At 50.5% G+C, this 25,399-nt stretch overlaps 1 protein-coding gene across 1 annotated transcript in view; it reads left to right on the top strand.

Annotated features, from left to right (window-relative positions):
* The first annotated feature begins 2,064 nt into the window (after positions 1-2,064).
* The window catches only part of ALPK3 (alpha kinase 3), a 46,695-nt gene continuing 23,360 nt past the window's right edge, over positions 2,065-25,399 (top strand). The window contains exons 1-5 of the mRNA XM_036278040.1: positions 2,065-2,222; positions 6,675-6,713; positions 10,245-10,366; positions 22,603-22,720; positions 23,305-24,532. Of these exons, the coding sequence (XP_036133933.1) occupies positions 2,080-2,222; positions 6,675-6,713; positions 10,245-10,366; positions 22,603-22,720; positions 23,305-24,532 (1,650 nt within the window). The 5' untranslated portion in view covers positions 2,065-2,079. The remainder of the gene's footprint in view (positions 2,223-6,674; positions 6,714-10,244; positions 10,367-22,602; positions 22,721-23,304; positions 24,533-25,399) is intronic.

The raw sequence follows: 25,399 nt of genomic DNA, 5'->3' as shown, positions 1-25,399 counted from the left end.
AGAATGATGAAATCAGAAGCTAGGTTCCAGTCTGGGCTCTGTAACTAAGTCAGTTGATCTCTCTTGGCCTCAGTTCTTACATCTGTCAAATTGTGGGGTGGGAAATCTCTGGGGATCTTGAGGCTGGCAAGATTTTATCTTCTAGGTCTTGTATATGTTTATGGCAAAATAGAGGACACCTTCTCAAAGGCAAGAACACACTGAATTTCCTTTTTTATTTGTCTTATTTATTGGCCTAGCTATAGCCTAAAATGGACAAGATCCTTCCTACTCTGCTCCCTCCCGCCCCCAAGGCGTTATCGCTTTTATCTGCATTTATTTTTATTTCTATTTGCATCACACTTATGCTTCTTCAGATAGAGTCCTAGCTCTTTTATGAGCACCTATTTCTTTTGGCTTTTGTCAAACACTTCCAAGTCTGAACTGTTTACTTGATCATGCCCAAACATCTTCAAATCCTTCTGTTACCCAAGGGCTCTTTTCCGTAGGGACCTAGGTCCAGATGAATTTTTGAGCTAGTTCACTGTGTCATGCACTGGCCTTTTAAAATGCTCTTATTTTTTAATTATTTGCAAATGGAGTTTTTAGTGCATGAATACCAACAAATCAACAAATGTGTGACTACCTGATTGCATGGAAAATGAGGCACAAGGATACGATAAAGACATTTGAGTCAATTCTAATCCAGAAAAACCCCCATCCCAGAGAATGCTTAGGTGATAGTGGGTCAGGTAGACATGGTATTATATCTATACACATGTAGACAGATAGTCGAAAATCTACTAGATCTTCTGAAACTTAATCCTATAGCCTTTCCCTCTCTTTTTGTGAAAATGGGGATAGTTGGTTTTGCCTTTGACATTTGAAGAGAGGGATTGAGCTGCTCTTTGATCTGGCTTACACTCAACTGGAAAACTCTGTTCCTAGACCTCTGCTTTCCATAGCCCAGGGCCAACTATATATCTGTCCTGTTTTGCTCTGGGGTTTTCTAGTCCTTAGACCAATTTGCTTGGAGGTTTGCCCTCAGGCTCATTGTGCACAGATTGACAGGGCTGAGTAGTTTTGTTATCTGAGAAGGTGGGTGGGTTCTGCTTTCTACGAAGCTCTTTCCCTAAGAGGAAGGCTTCTTATTTCTATCCTAGACTGGTTCTGAGGAGGGCTTGGAATATGACTTTTTTTTTTTTTTTTAATCCTCACCCGAGGATATTTTTCCATTTTTTGTACAGATAGAGTGGGAGGGAGAGAGAGGAAGGGAGAGAGAGAGAGAAACATCGACGTGAAGGGACACATCGAGTGGCTGCCACCCGCACGACCAACCAGGGCCGGGGACAAACTGCAACCGAAGTACATGCCCTTAGCGGGAACTGAACCCGGGTCTCTCCGGACCTCAGGCCGACGCTCTAACCGCTGAGCCATACTGGCCAGGGCTGAATATGACTTTTAAGAGGGGAAAAGGAGGGGACAGGTTGGGGGAGTGGGGAGGGGGTGGGAAGGAAAGGGTTAGAAAGTTGTGAAAAGGCAGCACGGGACCCTTGCTCTCAGAGGCTGGTGAATGAGTGTTTTTCTGGGCTTTAGGATTCAGTCCATTTCCCCGTCAGGTGCTGGTCAGTGGAGGCTGACAGGGGTGAAGAAGGAGGTTCAGTGATCCCACAAGTGTTGACTGAGCCCCTAATCTGTGCTAGAGGGCGGAGGGAAGACACAGCCAGGGGACGGGTGGCCTCCCAGGGGGGCTGAGGTCGCTGTCAGGTGAGCGGGTTTGTCCAAGGGCCGGACCCACAGCCCCGGCGCCTGGAAGACGGGCCGGTCCGAGGTCCGAGCTCCGAGCAGCGTCCGGCCTCCGCCCCGCGCTCCTCTCGGGCCTCTGGCCTCGCAGCTTCGCCCGGAGCCGGAGCCGGTCCGCGCACCGCAGGGGCCCCTCGGCTGGGCCCGCGCCCCGGGGTCAGCGGCCGGCGGGGGAGGGACAGCAGCAGGTGACAGCCGCCCGGCTATAAATAGGGGCGCGCGTCAGCGGCGGGCGGGAGCCGCGGCCGGACGGGCGGGCGGAGGGCGCGCGGGGCCAGGCGGCGGCGGGCTGGCGGCATGGGCTCCCGGAGGGCCCCCAGCCGAGCCTGGGGCGCAGGGGGCCGGGCCTGGGCCCGGGGCGACCGCGAGGACGGCGGGCCCGTGTGGACCCCCAGCCCCACCAGCCGCAGCTACCTGCTCAGCGTGCGGCCCGAGACCAGGTGAGTGGCGCCCTGGGGGCCGGCGGCGGCGCCGGGAGGGCCCTGGGCGCGGTCCGGCCTCTGGAGGCCGAGCCTGGGGACATGGCCGGGCCGCGATGGCCTTCACGTCGCCTCGCGTCCCTCACGGTCCCTCGTGGCCCCTCACAGCCCGGAGGCTCCAGAGGAGAAAGGGCCTCTTGGGGCGACTTCCCAGGCCCGCAGGCCCCTGGTCTCCCTGCCTCCCCCGCCCGCCGCCCCCTCGCCCCACTGCTGCTCGGGGCCTCGGATTCCACAGGGGCGATAAGAAGCCAGAGCCTGAGATTCCTGCGGGCTGGAAGGGAGGGGAGAGCGGACAGCAGGTGGGGTCGGGGGACATCGGGAGCCGCCCTGCCCGGAGTGGGGGCTCTCAGCTGGGGCGGGGGTCACCAGGAAGATGCAAGCCTGTGCCAGTGCGGTTCTTCCTCTGCGCCCAGGACTCTGGTCCCGGGCTCTTTGTGGGGGCCGATGAGGTGGCGGGGTGAGATGGGGTGCTGGTCGGCCCTGTGGGAAGATTCCCAGCGTGTGGCTCTGAGGAAGCCAACTGCCTTGCCCAGTTTGGGGGAGCAGAGGCCAAGGGAGGGACCGAACTGATGTGCCCTTTACTCTTGTCCAAGAGTTACAGAGGCTGGGTGCTTTGTTTTCGGACCTGGGGTATCCCGGATATAGAGACACACAGACAGTAGAGAAGCAGACAGGCACTCAGAGGCACACAGACACCCAGGGACACGTGATTGCCATGGAGATGACACTTCCTGACCCCTCTGGGCAGCTCGGTTTCCCTCCAATTCCGGAGCATAATTTCCAAAGGGAATTGTGAAGGTTGGTCCCTGAACTTGGCTTGTTGTAGCACAGAAAACAGCCACTCTGAGAAGCTGTCTGGACACCTCTTGTCCTCAGCCCCTAAAACAGCACAAAAATAGGCATCAAGGACATTTAGGAAAAGTCCCAGGCACTTCCTCGTGAATTGGCTGAGTTCTGTTGACCTTGGAGTTGGAAAAGTTCAAATGTAACCGGAACCTGATTCTGCATAAAACTCGTCAAATGGTGTCACATGTCTGGGGCAGGGCTGAGGGCTGTGTCAGTGACTGAGTCAGACTGGACAAGGCCCCTGACGGCTAGGAAAGAATGCCCCTTGCTCCTAACTACCAGCTCCATGAAAACACTGGAATTCGAGGCATTGGTGAAGTCTCGTAGGAACCTCACACTTGTCACAGTGACTTATCTGAGCTTTGCCTCCTATGTCTGGCCTTTGTCAATACCCGTGGAACAAGTAGGAGAGAGAAGCAGGGCCTTTCGGGGAGACAGCAGCAGTGGAGGGAGGGAAGAGAAGGTGGTTTGAAAAGCAGGCAGAAGGGGGAGGGCCAGGGATCAGGGCTGTTAGGGGAAAGGCTGGAGAGTGGACACTGTGTTCACTCTCCAGCTGCCCGGCTGAGCAGGAGTCTTGGCCCAGGTCTAGAACCTGTCTCCCTGCCCCCACCCAATAGCCCTGGAGGGGTTTCCTGTCCATAGTCAGCTCAAGGATATTGCTAATGTCCACTGGGGTCAGAGATCCAACATATAAATAGTCCCAGCAAACTCTCCACCCAGCCTCCTAGGGACTTCACCCCTAGAGACAGGTAGGCTCGAGTAGGTTAAGGAACCACAGTTGGGTGAATGCAATTATAGCTAACTAGTTTCTGAGGGACGCTCAGAAGTCCCAGAAGTCACTGCCCCCTCATTTCTTAGAGGCCCTGGTCCAACCAGGTGAGCTCAGAGGAGCAGCAGAACCTATGAGGTTTGCTACAGACAATTCGTAATACCTGCTTAGGTCATGCAGGTTGTCTAGGGCTTCCAGGGAAACTGAGGTATCATGTCAGGACTTTCCAAGGTTATGGCCCGGAATATATGAAATCGAGGAAGGATGGGAGGCCTCCAGCTTCCGTGGCCAGTCCTGGTTCTCCCCAAGTGTGCTTCTCCCCTTTATGAAGAGACATTTCCTTCCTAATCCCTGAGTTTTCATTCTGTAAGATGAAGGTGGCATTAAGAACTCTTCTAGGTCGTTCTGCCCCAACACTTGACGCCTCTGATTCTGACCCCTTCGGAGTCAGTGAATGGGGAGTTCCCTGCCTTGTTAGAGCCCTGAGCCTCCTTCTGGCTCGGTCCGCAGGGCACAGTCATGTCCTCCACCTTCGGAATACATGGTGCCTCCATCACCCAGGAGTCCTTCTGACCTGGGTGATGATCTAAGGGCGGGGTCTAGAGAAAGCAGGACAATGGGGCCAGGGAGCACAGCATCCCAACCAGCCCTGGAGAGAGAACCGGGGAGGGGTCCCTCTTCCAGCTCAGTGCCTTGCCCACTTGCACGTGGAGGCTGCGGATCCTGTCATTTTTCTCTCTGAATCAGCTGATTCTCTCCCTCTACTTCCCAGGGCAGAAATCCAGACCCAACAAAGGAGAAATCTCTCGATTCTGTGGAGAAAGGCAAAGGAAGTTCATGGTCAGGAAAGGATGGAGTTGGCCCGTGCCTGGAACCATGGGAGGTTCCTCCCACGCTGCCTCGAGAGGATTTTTAAAGCTCTGAGCAAAGGCAGCTGCATTCTTGCTTTCTTCTTCCCATCTTTTCTGGAGCAGCAGTTCCTTCTGGGAGGCAGGACCCTTCCTGTTTGACAGATGCTCTTCCCTTCCTTCCCTCCTCTTCGCTCTTTCCGTTTCTTTATTCCTTCCGTGAAACCGTCGTGGAATACTCGTACGCCTAGCACTGCGCTAGGTCTGTAGAAACCACAAAAAGAGGTGGATTGGAAAACTGGGTGGCGGGACTTAGTTGAGCAGAAGGAACGAGGGAGGGCTTTCCAAGCAGGGAGGACAAAGGTGAGGGCTCAGAGGCCAGAGATGGATGTGATATTGCCAGTTAGGAACAGGCCTGGTTTCAGTAGAACCTGAGTGTTGGGAAGCGGAGAACCATGGTTGTAGTGAAGGTGTGAGCGGGTCAGGAAGGACCTTAAGTGCCCAGTTAAGGAGTAGAGACTCAGCATAATATATGATGGGGGACTGAAGAAGAAGGGGGTTGAGGTGGTCATCAGATATGGAGGAGCCATGAGGATCTGGGTCAGAACACAATATCGGGAGGAGAGAGAGAGGGAGAAAGACGGGCCTAGAGCAGGCGGTTCTCAGCCTGTGGGTCGCGACCCCTTTGGGGATCGAACGACCCTTTCACAGGGGTCGCCTAAGACCATCGGAAAACATATTCCCGATGGTTTTAGGAACTGAGATCCCGCTCCTCTCTCCATCTCCTGGTGGGTCTGCCCACATGCAGATACGCCCACATACAACCCGAGGAACTGTATTAAAGGGTCGCGGCATTAGGAAGGTTGAGAACCGCTGGCCTAGAGTGTTGCTTGACTGAATGTAGGTTTTGGAGGAGAGAGAGGGGTCCAGAGTGGCAGGTTAGAGCTTTGGAGTTTGGGCAAGAGCTGGTGGTATCTGCAGACCCACTGGAGCAGAAGCCATGTTTTTGGGTAGAGGATGAGTTTGTTTTTTTGTTATAAAGAGATAAGCTGCCATTGGAGCTTTCTTGTGGTTAGAGATGGGGACCTCGAGTGTCGCTGAGCAGGCTGGGCTGCAGGCAGCGAAGGGAGAGCTGTTCCCATGGCAGAGACAGCTGCAAGGGGTGAGAGTGGATGGGGTGGCCCCTGAGGTTTCCCAAAGAACCACGGGAGATGGTGGCCCGAGACTTCACTGGAGATACTGTGTCAGGAAGGTGGAGGGAGAGGTAGAGTGGGCTGGATTTCCGCAGTGGCCTACACAGCCCCTAGCTAGTGTCCACGCTCAGCTGCCCGGGGCAGAAGGGATGATCAGGACTCTAGGCATAACGGGCCTTGTGCTAGTCTGACCAAGCTGGGTGCCTCCTGGCTCCTGCTGAATTAACTGCTTTGTTTTTTTCCTCTTCACTGTCCCAGCTGGTTTACCTTGTGTGGCCTCTTTAACCGAACTTTAACACATTAATAGGCGTTCTCCAAGCTACCCGACTCCTTCCCACTCTGTTAGCGGATTTTCAGGAATGGGGGCTCTTTTCCCCTACAAGGCTGAGGGTTGAGCAGGAGCTGCCCTCAGGAGAACTGTGCCAGGCAGCTCTAAGCCCCCCTCTTGTGGGCAGTGACTGAAGTACCTGGGACACACCTTTCACAAAGTGCAGCCCTCATGGGCTTCCTTTCTGCCTAACCATTTCCCCAGACTCCTGCTGCCTTTAACCAGCTCTTGGTTTCAGAGAGACTGATGTCTAGTGGTGAGGCCTCTTGCAAACCGGAGCAGGCCAGCGAAGACAGCTGGTCCCTTTTAATAGAAAGGCCTCTGGGCCCGAGATGATGGCTGGTTAATACTTTGCAGACTGTTGTTGATTTCGCCTCCTCCTCTCCTTGCTTTTTTGGCCTAATGATTCCATTTGCTGTTTTTGCTTAGCTTATCAAGCAACCGATTGTCTCACCCCAGCTCTGGAAGGTAAATGCACATTGCATTACATTGACTGGTTTTTTTCTCGGGTATGGACACTGAGGGGCCTTTGGGTGACTGCTTGTGCACTAACCAGGCTGCATGGGGTGAGGGGAGGGCTAACGGGCGGGTGACAGAGGGTGTGAGAGGTACTCACGTGAGCATGGGTCTCACAGGGGCCACACCTGATGCTTGCATGGACCATTTGAAAGGGATGCGGGGACCCAGGCATAGGCAAGCGTTCTGAGATGCCTGCACTATATCTCTGTGCACCTGGGAGAGGCATCTTTGGACCAGAACAGGGAGCCACCAGTCATGTGACCCACTTCTTCCTCCTAGGTTTTCATTGTTTTTGTAACGACATATCTAGGTTTGACATCTCACTGTCTATCTTCTAACCATGGCTACTGCCTTAAATTTTTTTTCTTCAGTCCCTTAAATTCTCCTACCACCTCTCTGGATTTCCCTTTCCTTTGGCTCTTCTCCACTCCTGCAGACTGTAAACTCTGTGAGGTCGGGGGACTCTGTGTTAGTGTATTTCTGCATTAGCTTGTTCTCTGAATCTGCTGCAGAGCCAGGGCCGGGCCTGAGCAGGCCACAGATGGGTTTGCCCAGTGAATGACTGTCCTCTTGCTTCCCGAGCTGGGGACAGCTCTCTACCCCTGGCTGAACCGACTATTATAATCAAAGTTGGGAGCATTTCCTGGCTATTCCCACCACTTGGGACTCATCCCAGACTGGTAGATTTGGGGAGAGTTGGCTACAACTTCTCTTTACACAGAGAAGGATTCCTAAGTAGCCAACCGGTCTCAGTAGCTAATAATGTCTGCAGGCGTGATTTGCACCTACCATGTAGGTTTCCTTTGATGAGGACAGTAAGGAACCTTGTTCTGGATGGAAGAAAGGGTATTTCAGCTCGTTCCAAGCGGAGCGTGGTCGGTGCTGAAAGAGACAATCTTGGAATTTCCTGTAAAGTAGGTAAAATAACCAAGCCTAAGGGCAAGGTTAGGTTTCTTTGAACGTTATGTAAACTAATGATTCTGGTGTTCTCTAGAGAACACATGATTATGCTGTGATAGCCTTATGAAGTCACAGAGTTGGAAGGACTTGGAGGTGTCAGGGTGGGAACAGACCATTTCCAGATGTGTGGACTTCTTGGCTTTCCAGTGGACTGGAAGCAAGCAACACACTGACTCCATCCCATGTCCAAGTGGTTTGGAGGATGGGGACAGAAAGCATGTGATATTCCGTGGAACATGACAGCGTATGCAGTTACTGTCCCCTGACGTGCATCCCAGACCCACTCCCCTCGAGGGCCTCATCCAGGCATGCCTTTTTTTTTTTTACAAATATGAGATAACTTTATTTCACATCCCTGGGTCTGTAGAAGCATAAGAAAGTCCCATAAGAAGGATAGATGGATACATTATGCTGCATAAGAATAATCATCATTCCACATCCATTTTCAAATGTATATCAGGCATGCCTTTTAGCAGTTACTATGATTTTCCAATTTAAATATATGTTTAATAATATAGCTTAGGACCTAGTGTGGAAAGTTTGAGAAGATAAGTGTTCTTCCCCATTCAAAAAAAAAAAAGTAATGAAGGAAAATAACTACCGATTGTTGAATATGTGGCATGAGCACTTGTCTCTGCAAATTTTCTTGAATTTGGATTGCTATGTTTTCTGACCCGGTGATTGAAATTATTTTCTTAGACTTGCTCAAGCAGCTTCATCTCTAAGAGCCTAAGCTGAATATTAGATCCAGGCTCATGTTCATGAGTAAGATAGGATTCAAACTAACGAGGGAGGACATAATTGGGAATGTTTTGAATTAGTTGCAAAATCATAGTAGTCTGATGGCTTTTGGTGTGGCAGTTAATCTAGAAACTGTTGGTTTGGATTCAGCCAGAAACTGCTGTTAGTGTGAGAGCAGCGAGAAACGTTTTCAGATGTTATATTCCCTGAGTGTCAGGGAGCTGATAGTGTAGGTCCTGAAGGACCCTCTGTGTTGGAGGGATTTAAAGAGAAAGGAAAAGATAATTTACGGACAGATAAGTTGTAGGTCAGAGTGTTGCAGGGAGTGTCATGGTAGTCTAACCGCAACCTCATTCAAGGGTTCAGTTATGTGAGAGATCAGGATCCCCCTTTCTAGGTCGTCTTTGTGGGGGAGGCCTCCTGTTCTCCCAGAAGGTCTGGACATCTACATTCCTGTAGAGAAGCCATGGCTACACCCCTGTCAGTTCGAAAGTCTTACTTGATTCCAGATACTCTTCCAGGGATATAACCTTCCTCCTCCAGCTCGAGTTCAGAATGATAGCCACGGAAATGACAAATTGAATGTTGAAAGTGTAGGGTTGTTCCTGTTTGCTTGTTCCCACAGACCCTCACCCTGCCCGCTCCTGGTGGAGAGATCACGGGGATGCACACACTGCCTGTGGGTAACCACCCCCTCCTCCGAGGCACAGAGAAAGGCAGCTTTGAATGATTTGTCTTTCTCATCACAGTTCCTACGGCTTCTCTTCACTTTACCCCTCACAGTCCTCCCTGCTGCTCGTGATAGGGTGTGTGAATTGGGACGGGGAGGATGGCTGGGCACAGCTAATGCACCATACACCCTGGCTATGTGGTTACGCTTCACGCCTGGGGACGCGTTGAGTCTCTGCTGGCCCACGAAAAGGTTTGGCACAGTGATTTGCTTCCTGTGCCCAGGAAGGAGAGGACTGTAAATGCTGAACAGTGTTGGTGAGTCTGTACTGGACTCAATGAGCCCACAAAGGCCTCTGAATTCTGGGAGACGGACTGTCACAGGGAACTAAAAGTACTTTTTATAGTCCAGCAGTCCTGCTGGTTGGTGCTGGAGCTGCCAGCCATGTATTCACTTGAGCATGCGGTCCCTAGGGATGGAGCAAGGGGCCATGGCTGGCTTCCCACGGCAGGTCCATGGCCCTGTTTAGGGTCAGAATTCATTTGAGTCTCTCTTTTCCAATACCCCTAGGAACTTGGCTCTAGACCCCTGGCATTGGCTGGCTTATTTTTTTGTCTGCTATGGGTCTGTGCTCGCAAATGCAGGGGTTGTTTTTTTTTTGTTGTTTGTTTGTTTTGTTTTGTTTTTCTCTGAGCCCGAGCTTTAAGATAGGCTCCTGAGCCTTTGGCATGAGTGGAGGCTCTGCTATGCTGGGGTCTCCCTCTCTGAGTCTGAGTCTATCCATGCACGAGCTTCCCTGGAAGTTAAAGGTGGAGGGTGAAGCAAGACCCCTAATAAGGATGGGATGGGACGCCAGCCTGGTATCTGGCATGCGCAGAAATCAGAAGCCTTCCTTTTGTAGTGGGTCTAGATCAGGATTCCATTCAGTCCTTTGGTAATGGCTGCCCCCACCTGACCAAGGGGCCAAGGCTTTCTTCAAGAAAGACTTAGGTGCTGGCCATGGCCCCGGGTGACAGATGCACATGGTAAGATTTAAGCTGCCTTGGACAATGCCAGGCTGTGGCACACTGGGGGGGAGGCTGCTCTGAATAGTTCTTTGCCTTTCCTAGGAGCACCTTCTGCTCCATCATTGCTCAGCTAACAGAGGAGACCCAGCCAGTATTCGAGACCACACTCAAGTCCCAGGCTGTGTCCGAGGACAGCGACGTCAGGTTCACCTGCATCATCACAGGTAACGAGACCATCTCTATGTTCCATCCACAGAGCAGGGCCCAAGGGGGCTGTGGGGACGAGCATGGAGGGGGATTGACTGTGTGCACGAAAGTGTGCAAGTTGACATTTGTTCTCTTAGTTTTCTCTCCCATTTAACCACCCTTTCACCTCCCATTCTGGAGCCGCATATATACCCTGCTCTTTTTAAAAACCTGCCTTCAACAAAGGTTCCTCACCTTCAGGCATAGGCATACACGACTGATGAATCTTAGTTCCAAGGAAAGAAGCAATTCATTTGAAAGAGGTTTTTGAAGCCATCTCTCTCAAACACCCCTATTTTACAGCTGATTAGTTTGAGGCTTGGGAGTCTCACGTCTAGAGACAGTGATGTACAGTGATTCTGACTGCAGACCTGGAGAGAGACTGCCTTGCTTGGAATTCTGGCCTGTCCCCTTATCAATTTTGTGATACTGAGTAGGTTACATAACCTCTCAGTGCCTCATCTGTGAAGTGGGGAATGATAGCAGTATGAACTGCGTAGGGTTATTGTGAAATTGAGTGCATTAATACCTACAAAGCATTTAGGATAGTACCCAGCCTACAGTGAGTACTGTATAAGTGTTATATATTTAATAGCCTTAAGAGAAGGCTATTCATATTTGCACTTCACTGATCTTTACGGTAGAATGTGAAGCAACAGGTTGGTAGAACAGGACGCAGAAGGATGTTGCTTGGAAGGGAGGGTGGAGGAGTGAGATACTGGACAGCTGGACCCAGGCTTTGTCCCTCCCGCGGACCTCCCAGTAAAGTCTTCCGTTGCACCAGCTTGACTCACTTTGGCTCCTGCAGGATTCAGCAGTATACCTACTGTTCCCGGCTGTTCAGCCAGCAGTTCAAGGGTTCTAGGTCAGGGTTCCCTCCACAAACCTGTATTTTATATCAAAGGCATCGGTGGTTTCCAGCTATGGTATGCCCTGATTTCTGGGGGGCTTATCTGCTCCAGCCAGCTAAACCGCGTCTCTGGGATTAGGTTCCCCCTGGGCTGTCCTCACCTTTACCAGAGCCCTCTGAGCGCCAGTCTGAGAACACTGTCTGTTCCAGGAGACACAGAGATGTGCCTGTGTCCCTTACCTTTGTACAGCATAACACGTTTTACAACATTCATCTGTTTCCATTGTCATTGAAGTAAGTGCTATTATTAGTCAGATTTTTCAGAGAAGGAAACTAGAACAGTCCAGGTCACTGGCCAAAGCCCACAGAGCTGGTGAGGAGGAGATAAAGCGTTTGCTCTGCAGCCTCTGATGGGGTCTGCTCATGCTGTTTCTCCTTCCTTACTGTGGCACTGATGGTTAAGTGTGGCTCTGTCACAACTCCGTGTTTTTGCATATGCTATTTTCCCTATATAGAAAGTCCTTAATCCTTCTTTTTAAAGAAAATTAAGCCCTGGCCAGTTTGGCTGAGCGGTTAGAGTGTCGGCCTGGGGTCCAGAGAGACCCAGGTTCAGTTCCTGCTAAGGGCATGTACCTCGGTTGCAGTGTGTCCCCATTCCTGGTTGGGTTGTGTGGGTGGCAGCCACTTGATGTGTCCATTTCACGTCGATGTTTCTCTCTCTTTCTCTCCCTATCTGAACAAAAAATGGAAAAAATGTCCTTGGGTGAGGATAAAAAAAAAATTTTTTTTTAATTGAATTTTATTTTACCAAAATACAACTAACACATGTCCATCATTTAAGACACTGCAAGGCATATTATCAAAATACAGCAGTTCACCCCTCCCACCAATTTGTCTTCCTAGAAGCAACTGTTTTCAGCTTTTAACTGCTTCTTCTGGTGTACATGCATTTCCATCATACCAAGTACGGCTAGCTTCTGAGTCTTCAAATTTAAATGCTATCTAGTCTTCCTGTTATTTATCTTCAGATAGAGTGGGAGGGATAGAGAGAGAGAGAGAAACATCAACATGAGAGGGACACATCCACTGGTTGCCTCCCGCACAACCCCGACCAGGGCCAGGGATGAGCTGCAACCCAGATTTGTGCCCTTGACCGAATTGAACTTGTGACTCTGGTCCGCGGGCCAGTGCTCTAACCACTGAGCAAACCTGCCAGGGCGGAATCAACTCTCTTTACCATAACTTTCTCTGCTCCCCCTTACTTACTTTATTCTGCCTATGCAATCTTATTCATAACTGACATTGTAGTATACTGTGATTGTATTTTTTTCTGTTTTTCCTAATGTTAATACTTGCTTTAGTTTTTCATTTAATTAGTTTTTGGTATCTATTGCTAATTTTTCTTATACCTTCTAATAGCCTTTTTAAAAAATGGATTTTAGAGAGGGTGAAAGAGAGAGGAAGAGAAAGAAACATCGATGTGAGAGAGATACATTGATCAATTGCCTCCTGTATATGCCCTGACCAGGAATTGAACCCAAAACCTAGTTATGTACCCTGACCAGGGATTGAACCTGCAACCTTACAGTGCACAGGACAACACCCAAGCAACTGAGCTGCACCAACCAGGGTGTAATAGCCTCTTAGTACAATTTTCTGCTAGGTTATTGCCATCAGTACTCTGTCAGTTACTTCCTTGGAGACATCCCTTTTGCAGATGTCTATTCTTCTGTTTGAACTGATAGTCTCTTATGCCTGATCCACAGCTATTCTCCGGGGTCTTCTCTTTGCCTTTCTACTGGGTTGATTCAGTTTCCTGGACCTCATGTCTTCTTTTTTCTTGGTTTAATGTATGGCTTTATTGAACAACATCCGTTAGTAGTTTCGACAGGTCCTACAAGTGGTACAAGAGCAGGAGGCATTGTGATGACCAGCTCTCAACTTGTCTCGCCTCTGAGTCATTCTGCTCCAATATGATTTAGTTGCTTTCTGTGTCTGGTTCATGGTTGACATCCTAGGATCTCACTTCATTGTCATCCTGTAGATTGATTTCTCTCCTGTAATGGATTTCCTGTGTTTTGTATTCCACATTTTTCTATCTTGATTTACATTTTTGTTTTGGTAGCTTCCAGGAAGAGTATAGGGGAAGTAGATGTTAGACAACCTGTGTCTGAAAATGTCTTTTTCTCTACTCTTGATAGAGTGTTTAGCTGGGTATAGAAGTTAAAGTCGAAAATAATTTTCCTTCAGAATTTTGAAGAGATTGTTTTTGCTCCTAGTGTTCCTGTTCAGAGCAGGAGCAGAAATTGTTTCCTAATTATTTGCAAGAGACCTTTTTTTTTCCTCTCTGGAACATTGTAAGAATGTTCTGCTATTTCATAATGATGTATCTTGATATGGGTCTCTTTTCATCCTGGGGCATGCCTGGGCGCTTTCAATCTGGAAACTGAATGCCTTCAGTTCTGGGAAATTTGATATTATTTTGATGTTGAGTCTTTCTCCTGACTTCTCTGTTCTTTCTCTCTGGAACCCCTGTTATGTGGATATCTGCTCCCAAGGATCATTCTCTATTTTCTGATCCTTTCTCCCCCTTTTATGTGTTTGTCTTTCTGCTCTATACTTTCTGGGACACTTCCTCAGTGTTATCTTTAAACTCTTCTAATGAGTTTTAGCCCTGGCCAGTTTGGCTCAGCAGTTAGAGCGTCGGCCTGTGGACCAGAGAGTCCCGGGTTCAGTTCCCACTAAGGGCACGTACCTCAGTTGCAGTTTGTCCCCGGCCCTGGTTGGAGTTGTGTGGGTAGCAGCCAGTTGATGTGTCTCTCTCACATTGATGTTTCTCTCTCTCTCTCTTCACCCCTCTCTCCCTCCTGCTCTATCTGAAGATAAATACAAAAAATAAAATAAAAAATAAACTCTTCTAATGAATTTTTAATTTCTAAGATCTTTTAAAATCCTTTTCTATAGCATCCTGCTTTTTCAAGAATGTAATATCTTCTCTTTACTCTCTGAGACTAGTAATGATAGTTTTCTAAGAGTTTCTTTCTCCTTGTATAGCTTGTGTTTCTTCCAGTTGGCTTTTTTTCTATTTGTTTTGGCCCATAATATTCTCTTTACAGGTTTTTCTCAGATATTCAGAAAAATGACTGGCAACCAGTGACTAAGAGTGGGAGACTAAAAAGCCAATTGGAAGTTCTAATCAAGTAGGAGGGGTGTGAAAACTCGGATTTTCCCTGTAGGGTGGCCACTGTTGGGAATTGCCCATGTCTTTAGTCTTTTCCTCTCTCAGCAAGATTCTTCAGTGAATAGTCCCCCAGTAGCTTGTCTGGAGGGTAAAGGTTTTATGGGGAACACACAAATTAGAGGATGGGGTGGGCTTTCTGTATAAAGTATTTATTTTATATGTATGGTGATTACATTTGTCCATTTTCTGTAGAGTAGTCTCGGGCCCTCAACTGGCTTATCCTCAGGCAAAATTTTCTCTCTCTAGTTATAAATCTCACCTTTGGTGGTGGTGGGGAAGGAGCCATCACCCAGTGGTAGGGAGTGGGTGAGGGGACTCAGAGATCTGATTGTTTTTCAAGCAACCTTTTGCTTTTCCAGCTCCTCCTTTACCCCAGTCCCAGAGGCACCTGGCGGCCAGTGCTGTGCCCTTCGGGGATTCTCTGGTGTTAGAAGGGCGGTTCTCAGTTTTTCGCACCGCTGGCCTAGAGTTAGGTCTGCTAAGTAGTTTCTCCTTGTCCACCTACTGTCCAGCTTTTCACAGTGTTGTTGCTCCTATTGCTTTCCTTACCGTTCTCCCCTTACTTGTGGTTTTATGTCTTTACGAAAAAAATCTCTTTAGTATGGTCTTAGTGGTTTGGGAGAGAAAGTGAAAATAGACGCTTATTTGGACTTTTTACCTAGAAGCCTACTACTTCTTTGCCTGGCAAATTCCTTCTCATTTTTTTTTTTTTATCCTCACCCGAGGATATTTTTTTGCACTTTTATTTTCAGATAGAGCGGGAGGGAGAGAAGGAGGAAGAGAGAGAGAGAAATATCAACATAAAAGGGACACATCGATTGGTTGCCATCCACACGACCCCAACCGGGGCTGAGGACAAACCACAACCGAGGTGCATGCCCTTAGTGGGAACCAAACCCGGACTGTCTGGTCCGTGGGCTGACGCTCTAACCACTGAGCCAAACTGGCCAGGGTTCCTTCTCATCTTTTTTTTTTTTTAATCCTCACCCGAGGACATTTTCTTGTCTTCTGTTCAGATAGGGCGGGAGGGAGAGAGAGGAAGAGAGAGAGAGAGAGAAACATCGATGTGAAAGGGACACATTGAGTGACTGCCACCGCACAACCCAACCAGGGCCGGGGACAAACTGCAACCGAGGCACATGCCCTTAGCGGGAACCGAACCCGGGTCTCTGGACTGCAGGCCGATGCTCTAACCGCTGAGCCAAACCGGCCAGGGCTCCTTCCCATTTTTTTTTTTTTTTTTTTTTTAATCCTCACCCGAGGATATTTTTCCATTTTTTGTACAGATAGAGTGGGAAGGAGAGAGAGAAAGAGAGAGAGAGAGAGGGAAATATCGATGTGAAAGGGACACATCGAGTGGCTGCCACCCGCACGACCGACCAGGACCGGGGACAAACTGCAACCGAGGTACATGCCCTTAGGGGGAACCGAACCCGGGTCTCTCCGGACCGCAAGCAGACGCTCTAACCGCTGAGCCAAACTGGCCAGGGCTCCTTCCCATCTTTTAAGGCCCAGTTCAAACGGCTTATCTTCTAAGGGGTCATGTTTAGTATTTGCACGGAGAGCTCTTGTTCTCTTCTCCAAGGCACAGTTTGTTTAAATATATTTGTATTGATTTTTTTAGAGAGAGAGGAAGGGAGAAGGGGAGGGAGATAGAAACATTGATGAGAGAGAAACATCAGTCAGCTGCCTCCTGCATGCCCTATACTGGGGATCGAGCCCGCAATCTGGGTATGTGCCCTGACCAGGAACCAAACCAGCCACTTTTCGGTGCATGGATGATGCTCAAGCCACGGAGCCACACTGGCTGGGTGCACAGTTTGTTTATACATCTCTCTCTCCCACAAGACTGAGATCTGCGAGGTTAGAGCACACATCTGACACACTGTACCTCTTGGAAGCAGGTACAAAGGAGGTGCTCAGTACATATTGGCCCAATGACCATAATGTGAGCAAAATCTGTACCTTTTCTGCTTTCCATGTTGCCTGTTCATGGCAGCTGCAGCTTCGGTGCCTTGGCAGCAGCACCTGCTGTGGCAGCCTCAGGCCACTTGAGAGGTGTAGGTCTCAGCAATGGCTCTTCTTTTTCTCTTTTTAAACTTCCGTCCTTTGTAGCCATGGGCTCTGAGAGCAACGTGGAGAAGCCGACATGAGTCTGACTTACAGAATCTCGGGCTCTTTTATCAAACACTTCCAATGTCATCATGTGAGTACGTTTTCCCCTGTTTCAAGCCCAGCCCAAAGGAGCAGACTTTTCTCCCCCCGGTTGCCATGACACTCGTGTCTCATGACGACCAGCCAGGGCCAGGGTCTTCTGTGTCGGAGCCTTTACCATGCTGAGATCTACAACACTGTCAACAAGGTTCTAAAATTCCAGGGCTCCAGCTATCTCTATCCTCCATATTTTTGTCCATTGTTGTGCCTGTTCCCTTGTCCCCCTCCTCACCTCCACACACATAAAAAAAAAAAAAAAAAAAAAAAAAAAAAATCTCAGTTTACCTGAGTTTTATGCAAGAGATTAGGAAAGAGTTCTCTGTGATCACCCTAGTACACTGTAAATAAGACTTGGTGATGGAAGGAGACTTGACTTGGGGTGGTGGGAACAGTACACTATACAGATGATGTATTCTAGAATTGTACACCTGAAACCTATATAATTTATTAACCAATGTCACCTGAATTTATTTTTTCTTTTCTTTTTTTTTTATCCTCACTCGAGGACATTTTTCCATTTTTTGTTCAGATAGAGTGGGAGGGAGAGAGAGGAACAGAGAGAGAGAGAGAAACATCGACGTGAAAGGGACACATCGAGTGGCTGCCACCCGCACGACCGACCAGGGCCGGGGACAAACTGCAAGCGAGGTACATGCCCTTAGCGGGAACCGAACCCGGGTCTCTCAGGACCGCAGGCCGACGCTCTAACCGCTGAGCCAAACCGGCCAGGGCTGAATTTATTTTTTCAATAAATTTAGTTGAAAAAAGAAATTGGCCCTCCCCAGTCTGGAAAGGTGGATGAGCGTATGGCTGAGACCGGTCTCCGTGCGAGACTGGTGTGGTGATCCTGGCTCGTCTCCGTGGAGACAGTAACCACACTTGCCTCTCTTCCACTCACCCTGCTGGTAACATTTCTGAAACTAGGCTGTGATGAATCAGCCCCTCCAGTACCCTGCCAGGAGCAGGTGATGCTTTCCTGGTGTGTCAGAACCTAGTCCAGGTAAGGGAGAGGCAGCTCTGCTGGTTCCGTGTTGGCTGAGCTTCGAGGGACGCCTTTGGGGGCTCAGAGAGGAAAAGTACTCCCCTGAGATTCTTTTCTCTCAGAGTGGACATGTTGGGAGATGGTGGACCTTGACTGGTCTCCTGGCTTCTGTCTGCCCCCAGGAGCCCCTCAGCCAGAGGGCTCCTCTCCCACTTGAGGCTGCCCATCGCTGTCTAACGTGGTGGCCTCCTTCCCCACTTTCAACACTGTTGTAGATTCTGTATTGGGGTGTGTGTGAGCGGGCTAGTGTATGCTCTTATATTGGGATAGGAGGAGGAGGAAATACTAGCAGTAGGCCAGATGGATAAAGGGACTGAGCCTTTAGACAGAGCCACGTTCCTGAAGAAACTTTTTAGAGACGTAAGTCTAATGACTGCTGGGTGCAGAAACTGACATATTGGTCCCAGAATCCCCAGCGAAAAAGCATGAGAAAAGGGAAAAGGAAACCAGGCTTTGTCATGGGCCAGCTGTGTGACCCTGGGTGAGCTCTTTAGTTTCTTGGAGCCTCATCTTTCTTTTGCATAAAATAAGGATTAAAACACCTGTCTTGTCTATTTTATAGAAGAGAGGGATTTGAAATTTTGGCTCTTCTACTCGTCAGCTGGATGACTGAGTAGGAGCTTTAATTTCATGGGCCTTGATTTTTTTCTTCCTCAAATTGGGAATTAATAACATTCTTCACAGGATTTTTGGTGAGGATTAGATAAGATAATACATGAAAAATGTTCAGTTCAGCGTTTGGCACATAGTAAATTCATCAGTAAACGTTAACAAGACTCTTCTCTTGAATCTGAGCTTCTCCAAACTGGGAATGATTGGGATGAGGCTGTAAGTTCCAAGCTGGGTTCCCGACTCAGGCCTGCTGGCTGGGAAGCAGAGGTCACAGGGTGTGACAGGAAGAGAGAAGGCCACAGGCTCCGTTGCCTCTGTGGGCTGTCCTGGCCGGGGCCCAGTGTGCGTGTGCACGCCTGCCTGTGGACACACACCGGGGCATGCACGTGTGTGCAGCAGAGAGTGAAGGACCTCTCCTGCTTTGGTGTGTTTTAGGATACAGTTCATATTATCCAGGGGACAAAGCAATGTTTTCTCTCGAAGTTCTTTCTAAAATCCATGGTCACCACGGAGCCCTAAGTTGTAAGATTGGCCCCCACTGCTGAAGAGACACCAGTGGGTGGCATGGGGGCTTCGGCCCTAGCCTTGAGGCTGGGGGTTCATTCAGTGTCCTCTTTCTTTCCCCATCCCTGCTCCTTCGCTCCAGCCTGGCTGGACTCAGATGCCCTGGATGCTGAGGCCCTACTGGGCAGGTCATGGGGCAGAGAGGCTCTGAGCCGGGCCCTCGTAGGGATGAGATCATCCCACAGGATGGTGAGGGCACCTGTGCTGGTCCTGGCCCTATACACAGTGATGTAACCAGGGGCTTTAGCTCACAGTGGAAACATGTGGTTCACTTTACAGTCAGGGCTGCCCAGAGTTTGTTCCTGGCCGACTGGGCTGCGGCCTTGCCTCCCTTGCTCCCTGCTTCTGTGCACAGTTTCCCAGGGTGCCCTGTGCTTTCCACCCCCCCCTCCACTGTTGTTGTGTCCCTTTGTCAGGCATGCCCTTCCCGTCACCTCTGGTTTGTTGCTCACTCATCCCCTTACTTATATGCTCACTTATGCAGCAAGTTTCATTACGTAAGTTCTATGTGCCCAGGAGCTGACATAGGTGGTGAGGAGGTAGCAGTAAGGAAGACGTGATTCCTGCCCACATAGGACATAAGTCAAGAAGGGGAGGCAGACAAGGAAATAGTGACAGCGCTATGAAGGGGAAGTGCAGGCACGGGACCCACATTTTCTGGCCCACCCTTCAAGGCCAGTTCAAAAACCACTCCTGCCACAAAGCCTCTCCCGATTGCCCAGCCGGGGGTGCTTGCTCTTTCTCTGCACCCTGAGCACGTAGTGCATTGCTCCATTCATTCATCTATCAGTACTGAACGAGCGTGATTCCATACCAGGCGCTATTCTGGAAATTAGCGACAACAGGGGATAACACAGGTAAGTCATGCAGCTGGTACTTCCACGGTCAGTGGGGGAGATGGACATAAACAAACAAACTCACCGTGTTCCGTATGTCAGGGGGCCATGCAGTCTGGGAAGAAAGATAAATGGTAAGGGGATTAAGAAGGGCAGGGAGAGAGGCTTCTCTGAGGAGGTGATGCCAGGGTGCTAATGGGGCCCCCAGATCGAGAGGCCTTAATGAAGCGGGAGCTATTGGGGTGTCTTGCGCAGAGGCGTGCCACGATCTGACTTCATTTAAAAAGGCTCCTGCTGGCTCTCGTGCTGAGGCCCGGGTATGAGCGGTGAGACCAGGAAGGAGGTTATTGCGGAAGCCAAGGTGTGCGATGATGGTGACGGAACCGACTGGTGGTGGCAATGTCCGGGGGTGAGCGATTCTGATATTCTGAAGGGAGGGCCCTTAGGATTGTCTGATGGAAAAGACAGGAGCAAAGGAAGGAATAAAGGGTTACCTCCAGGTTTGGGGCCTGCATCAAAGTCCTGATGAAGTTGCCATTTACTGAGCTGTGTGGGAACTGGCTTGGGAGAGAGACGACGGAGCTTGGTTTGGGGCCACGTTAACTTCAGAACCTGTTAGACCTCCAACTGGATATCAGGTCTGCAGTCGGGAACAGGAACCAGGAGTTCAGAAGAGGTCTGGTAAATCTGGGGGTCATGAGCTTATATACATTTAAAGGCTGCAGGATGGGATTAGATCCCGCCAGGTTATATGGGGAAAGAATGGAAAATGGCTCCGAGGCCTGGGACATCTCAACTTACAGGGCTAGGTGGTGAGGATGAAAGAGATTAGGAAAAGCGGTCAGTGAAGCAGGAAGAGCCCCCAACAGGAGTGGTACCCAGGAACAAGTGAGAAGAAGGTTCCAGGAAGGGTGAGGATCAATGCTGATAGATTGGATACAAAAGGCAAAAGAATTAGCAGTGGATTTGGCACCTGTTGGGTCACAGGTGACCTGGACGAGAGCAGTTCTGGTGCAGTGGTGGGTACAACAGCCTGATTGCAGGAGAGGAACTGAAGACAGTGGGTACGGACAAGTCGTTGTAAGTTTCTCTTGTAAAGGACAGAACAGAGAAATAGGAGCAGGAGCTAGAAGAGGGTTGGGGTCCAATGCAGTGCTTTTTGACGCAATTAAACGCTGACCCCTTGCCGTGTCATTGCTTGACGCAATAGTGCTTTTTAAAGAAGGGGAATAGTATAGCAGGCTCGTGTGCTGATGGCAATGATATAACAGAGGGAAAGTTTGGCGATGGAGGAGAGAACAGGAACAAGTGTTGGAGAGGTGTCTCTGATGAGACAAGAGGAGGTGGGGTCCAGCGTGGGTGGCTTTAGCTAGGCGTGCGGGCAGTTTATCCATAGACAGTAGGAAGGATAGAGCAGGGATGCACAGATGCAGGTGCTCCTACCTTGTGTAGGGACCTGTCTTACCTTTTTTTTTTTGCTGTGCAGTAGGTTCCCTGAGAGCAGAGACTCTGTCTGTAAGCTTCTCTGTTTTCATGACCCTTGCTTGGTAGTCATCACTATATATATATATTTGAGGGGCTGTAGATCTTAAATTTCTAATAAATGTTTCAAATAAATTGCAGTTAACCAAATTCATTGGTAAGGCTAGATAGGCTTTTTATGAAATTGATAAGAGTGTGTCTGTGTCCAGGCAAGGAATGGGGAGCCAGTATTTGGGAGGATGTCGGGACTCTCTCTGGCTCCAAGCTCTTACTCTATCCTGAACATCAACTTCACTTTTCCATCTTGTTACAGACCGGCTTTATTTGCTTCTTAGTGCATGTGGCAGAACATGGATGTAACCCTTTGGAATTATATTTCCAGACAACAAAGGTAGTCTGTCTCTTGGTCCTAATTCCCCAATCCTAGGTCAATGATTTGGATTATATTAGCAGATTGGGTGCCTATTACTGGGCCAATCAGCTCTATGGCCAGGGAGGCAGGAACATGTGACTCTAATAGTTGGAACCACTCCTTGTGGGTTGAGCTGGAAGCCCCCAGAGAGGACAGGCTGGGAAGACTTTTCAGTCAGCAGAGAATATGTGGGTTGGTGGATGGATGGATGGATGGATGGATGGAAGGAAGGATGGATGGATGGACGGATGGATGGATGTTTTAGCTGTATCATCAAAGAATAGCTCAGGAACCTGGAATGAAAGGAGGAGGGCTCTTGGTAGTGGCGTTGGTGTTGAAGTGTTGGGGAGACCTCTGAGGTCAGAGCTCTCATTACAGTGGAGGATGTGAACAGGCCACTGAAGGAGGGAAGCTTTATTACTACCAGCCAACGCTTTCTAGAAACTTCTTGCATCTCTTCTTACCAAGAAGCTGGAAAGTTTCTCTTTCATATTTGCTTTCCAGCTGCTGAAGAGGGCAGTCTTCATCTTTGACAGGGTCTAGCTTCTAACAAGAAGCTGGACCATGTAATAGTCCTGTTCTTTTTTTTTTATCCTCACCCGAGGACATTTTTCAATTTTTTATTCAGATAGAGCGGGAGGGAGAGAGAGGAAGAAAGAGAGAGAAACATCGACGTGAAGGAACACATCGAGTGGCTGCCACCCACACGACCAACCAGGGCCGGGGACAAACTGCAACCGAGGTACATGCCCTTAGCGGGAACCGAACCCGGGTCTCTCTGGACCACAGGCCGACGCTCCAACCGCTGAGCCAAACCGGTCAGGGCGATAGCCCTATTCTTTCAGCAAGCCTGGGGCAGGTGGTCCAGTCCAGTCTCTTTAGGTGATTTGGGGGGGGGGGGCATGGCATCCTGTTCTCTCCTCTTACTCTCTTGGGACCCAATCTCTTGCTTCTTTCTTAGGATACCCAGAGCCAGAGGTGACCTGGTACAAGGATGACACAGAGCTGGACCGCTACTGTGGCTTGCCAAAATATGAGATCACGCATCAGGGCAACCGCCACACACTGCAGCTCTACAGGTAAGGGAGAGGGGCCTGCTCTGCTCTCTCTGTCTTTCTGGGGGTTCTTTGGCCCAAGCCCTCAGCAACAGAGTCAGCTGGATGAAGATGCCTAGGCAGAGCTAGGGGCAGGGGTGGGGTTCCGTTGCTGAGTGGAACCACCTGGTGAGCTGTGTCTGCCTGCCAGTGTCTGGGATCTCCTAAGGCCAGGGTGGGAGTATTTGTGACAGCCAGAGAGCTGAGTGCAACCAGAGGAGGTCCTGACCCATGGAAACATTTTCCATGAGGTCTGCTGCCAAAAAAAGCTCCTGTGTCATCATTCATAAGGGGCCGTGTGGGTCACCTGCTTCTGAAGAAAGCTCTCCTGTGCCCCAAGTCTAATCCCCCCGGAACAGCGTGATCTTGATCAGCTTCCACCCTCTTGCTGGCCTCAGTTTCCTCAGCTGTAACGGACGTGGTAGTGTCCGAGCTGGGCGTGGCTCTCAGGGCAGGACTTGTGGGGACTGAGGCAGCTCGTTCAACCCTGAGAGGCTCTGGCTGTGGGGAGCGGGGGCCTCTTGCCTCCCAGGAGGGGAGAGTTGGCATCTCAATGCTGTTGCCTCCAGGTGTCAAGAAGAAGATGCCGCCATCTACCAGGCCTCTGCCCGGAACACCAAGGGCATCGTGTCCTGTTCAGGGGTCCTGGAGGTGGGCACCATGACCGAGTACAAGATCCACCAGCGCTGGTTTGCCAAGCTGAAGTGCAAGGCGGCGGCAAAGATGCGCGAGATCGAGCAGAGCTGGAAGCACGGGAAGGAGGCGGCCGGGGAGGCCGACACGCTGCGCAAGCTCAGTCCAGACCGCTTCCAGCGCAAGCGGCGGCTGAGCGGGGCTGAGCGGCCAGTGTCCGTGGCCCCCACCAGGGAGGCTGAGGACAGGACCTCGGCCGCGTGGCAGGAAGGGGAGACTGAGTCTAGTCAGCACCCGGGTTTAGGCCTGATCAACAGCTTCGCCCCTGGAGAGGTGACCACCAATGGGGATGCTGCCCCCGAGAATGGGGAGGACGGAGATCACGGCCTCTTGACGTATATCTGTGAGGCCATGGAGCTGAGGCCTCCGAGAGCTCCCCAGAAAGAGTGTGGGGCCAAGAAGAAAAAGAAAGACGAGGAACCGAAGCCAGGCCCGCGGAAGCCAGAGCTAGACGAGGCAGCTCAAGGCCACTATTCTGAAAACTGTGTCCCCAGTTCAGACAAGCCCGACCCCTGTGGGACACAGGGGCCCATGGCCGCAGAGCAGGTTCAGGCCTGGCGCAGAGGGGGGGCTGCACAGGGGCCCGGGTCATCGGGAGCAGATAGTATCCGGAAGCCAGCCTCCGCTATAGGCTCTTCAGACCAGGCCCAGAAGGCCCCAGCCCCTGCCCCAGGCCCAGACCAGGAAGTATACTTCTCCCTGAAGGACATGTATCTGGAGAGCACCCAGGCCGTCAGGCCTCAGGGGGACGAGGGGTACCACATGCAAAGTGGCAGGGAACCTGGAGAGACGCCCTCAGGGAAGGTGCCCAGCGAGGCAAAAGGCGAGAGGGGGCCTACTGCCCCGGGCCAGCCCATGCCCTCAGCTGCTCAGCCAACCAGGCCTTTCAACAGGAAGAGATTTGCTCCTCCGAAGCCCAAAGGAGAGCCCTCCAGCAGCAAGCCTGATTCTTCCCTGAGTCAAGCTCCGGAACCCGGAGCCCAGAGCTTAGGAAAGGCTCCACCTCAGGCTTCTGCCCAGGTGCCGACGCCCCCTGCCCGGCAGAGACACGGCATGCGGGACAGCCCCTTGCAGGGGCAGGCAGGCCGCAGGACTCCAGGAGAGGTAGGTGTGGGTGCTGGGCGCCTGGGGGGGTCGCTGTAGGAAACTGACTTCATGGAAACTCTTGCTGCAACAGTTCAGCAGCCAGTGAGCAGTGGGATATTTATAGAAGGGGTGTGGTGGGATAGGGATGGAGTGCCAGCCGACAGCAGGGACCACAGGCCTGGCCCTTGCCTCAGCCAATCTCTAGGTGCCAGGCATGTGGGCAATGCAGCCCGACTGGGTCCCTCTCCTCTTACGGTGTGGGGGTTCACAGCCAAGGAGCCTGTGCCCCAGAGGGAGGTGGAGCAAGACGATATTCTTCGTTGAGGAAAAAGCCAGTGGACAGTTTGCTGTGGGCTTTCCTAGGGCAACAGTTTCATGACAAAGACGAGAGCAGGAAGGTGCCGTCGTGTGCCGTGGGTCTCGACCTGGATGCTCCTTAGAAGATTAAAAAAATATCAGATGTGCAGGAAATTCTGGTTTAACGTGGGTTTTTATCTAAGATTTTGGTGTCAGGTGCACCTGTATGCAAATCTGACGTGTGAGCGCAGGCAAGTTGTAAAATCAGAAGAAGAATAAAACCTACTTCCTAGGGCTGATGCAAGAATCAAAGTGCTTACCACAGGGCTTGGTGCATATTAAGGACTAAATAAATGGCAGTAGGTATAAGATAGTACTGGGGTGGGAGACAGAGGTAGGCTGTTTTTTTCTGGGAACAGGAGGGTCATGGTTTTCTGGGGATCAGGAAGCCAACAGAGAAAAGGTGATGTTAGAGGTTGAGAGTCTACTCTTCAAAGAAAGGCAGAAGGACGACAGCATTAAGGAGGTTGATGGGGGGCGGGGGGAGACAGGATTGAGAAGATGAACAGAGGGAAAGAGTGTGTCCGG

This window comes from Molossus molossus, unplaced genomic scaffold (assembly GCF_014108415.1).
Source record: "Molossus molossus isolate mMolMol1 unplaced genomic scaffold, mMolMol1.p scaffold_m16_p_24, whole genome shotgun sequence".
Classification (NCBI taxonomy): domain Eukaryota; kingdom Metazoa; phylum Chordata; class Mammalia; order Chiroptera; family Molossidae; genus Molossus; species Molossus molossus.
This window is presented reverse-complemented; position numbering and strand designations above follow the sequence as displayed.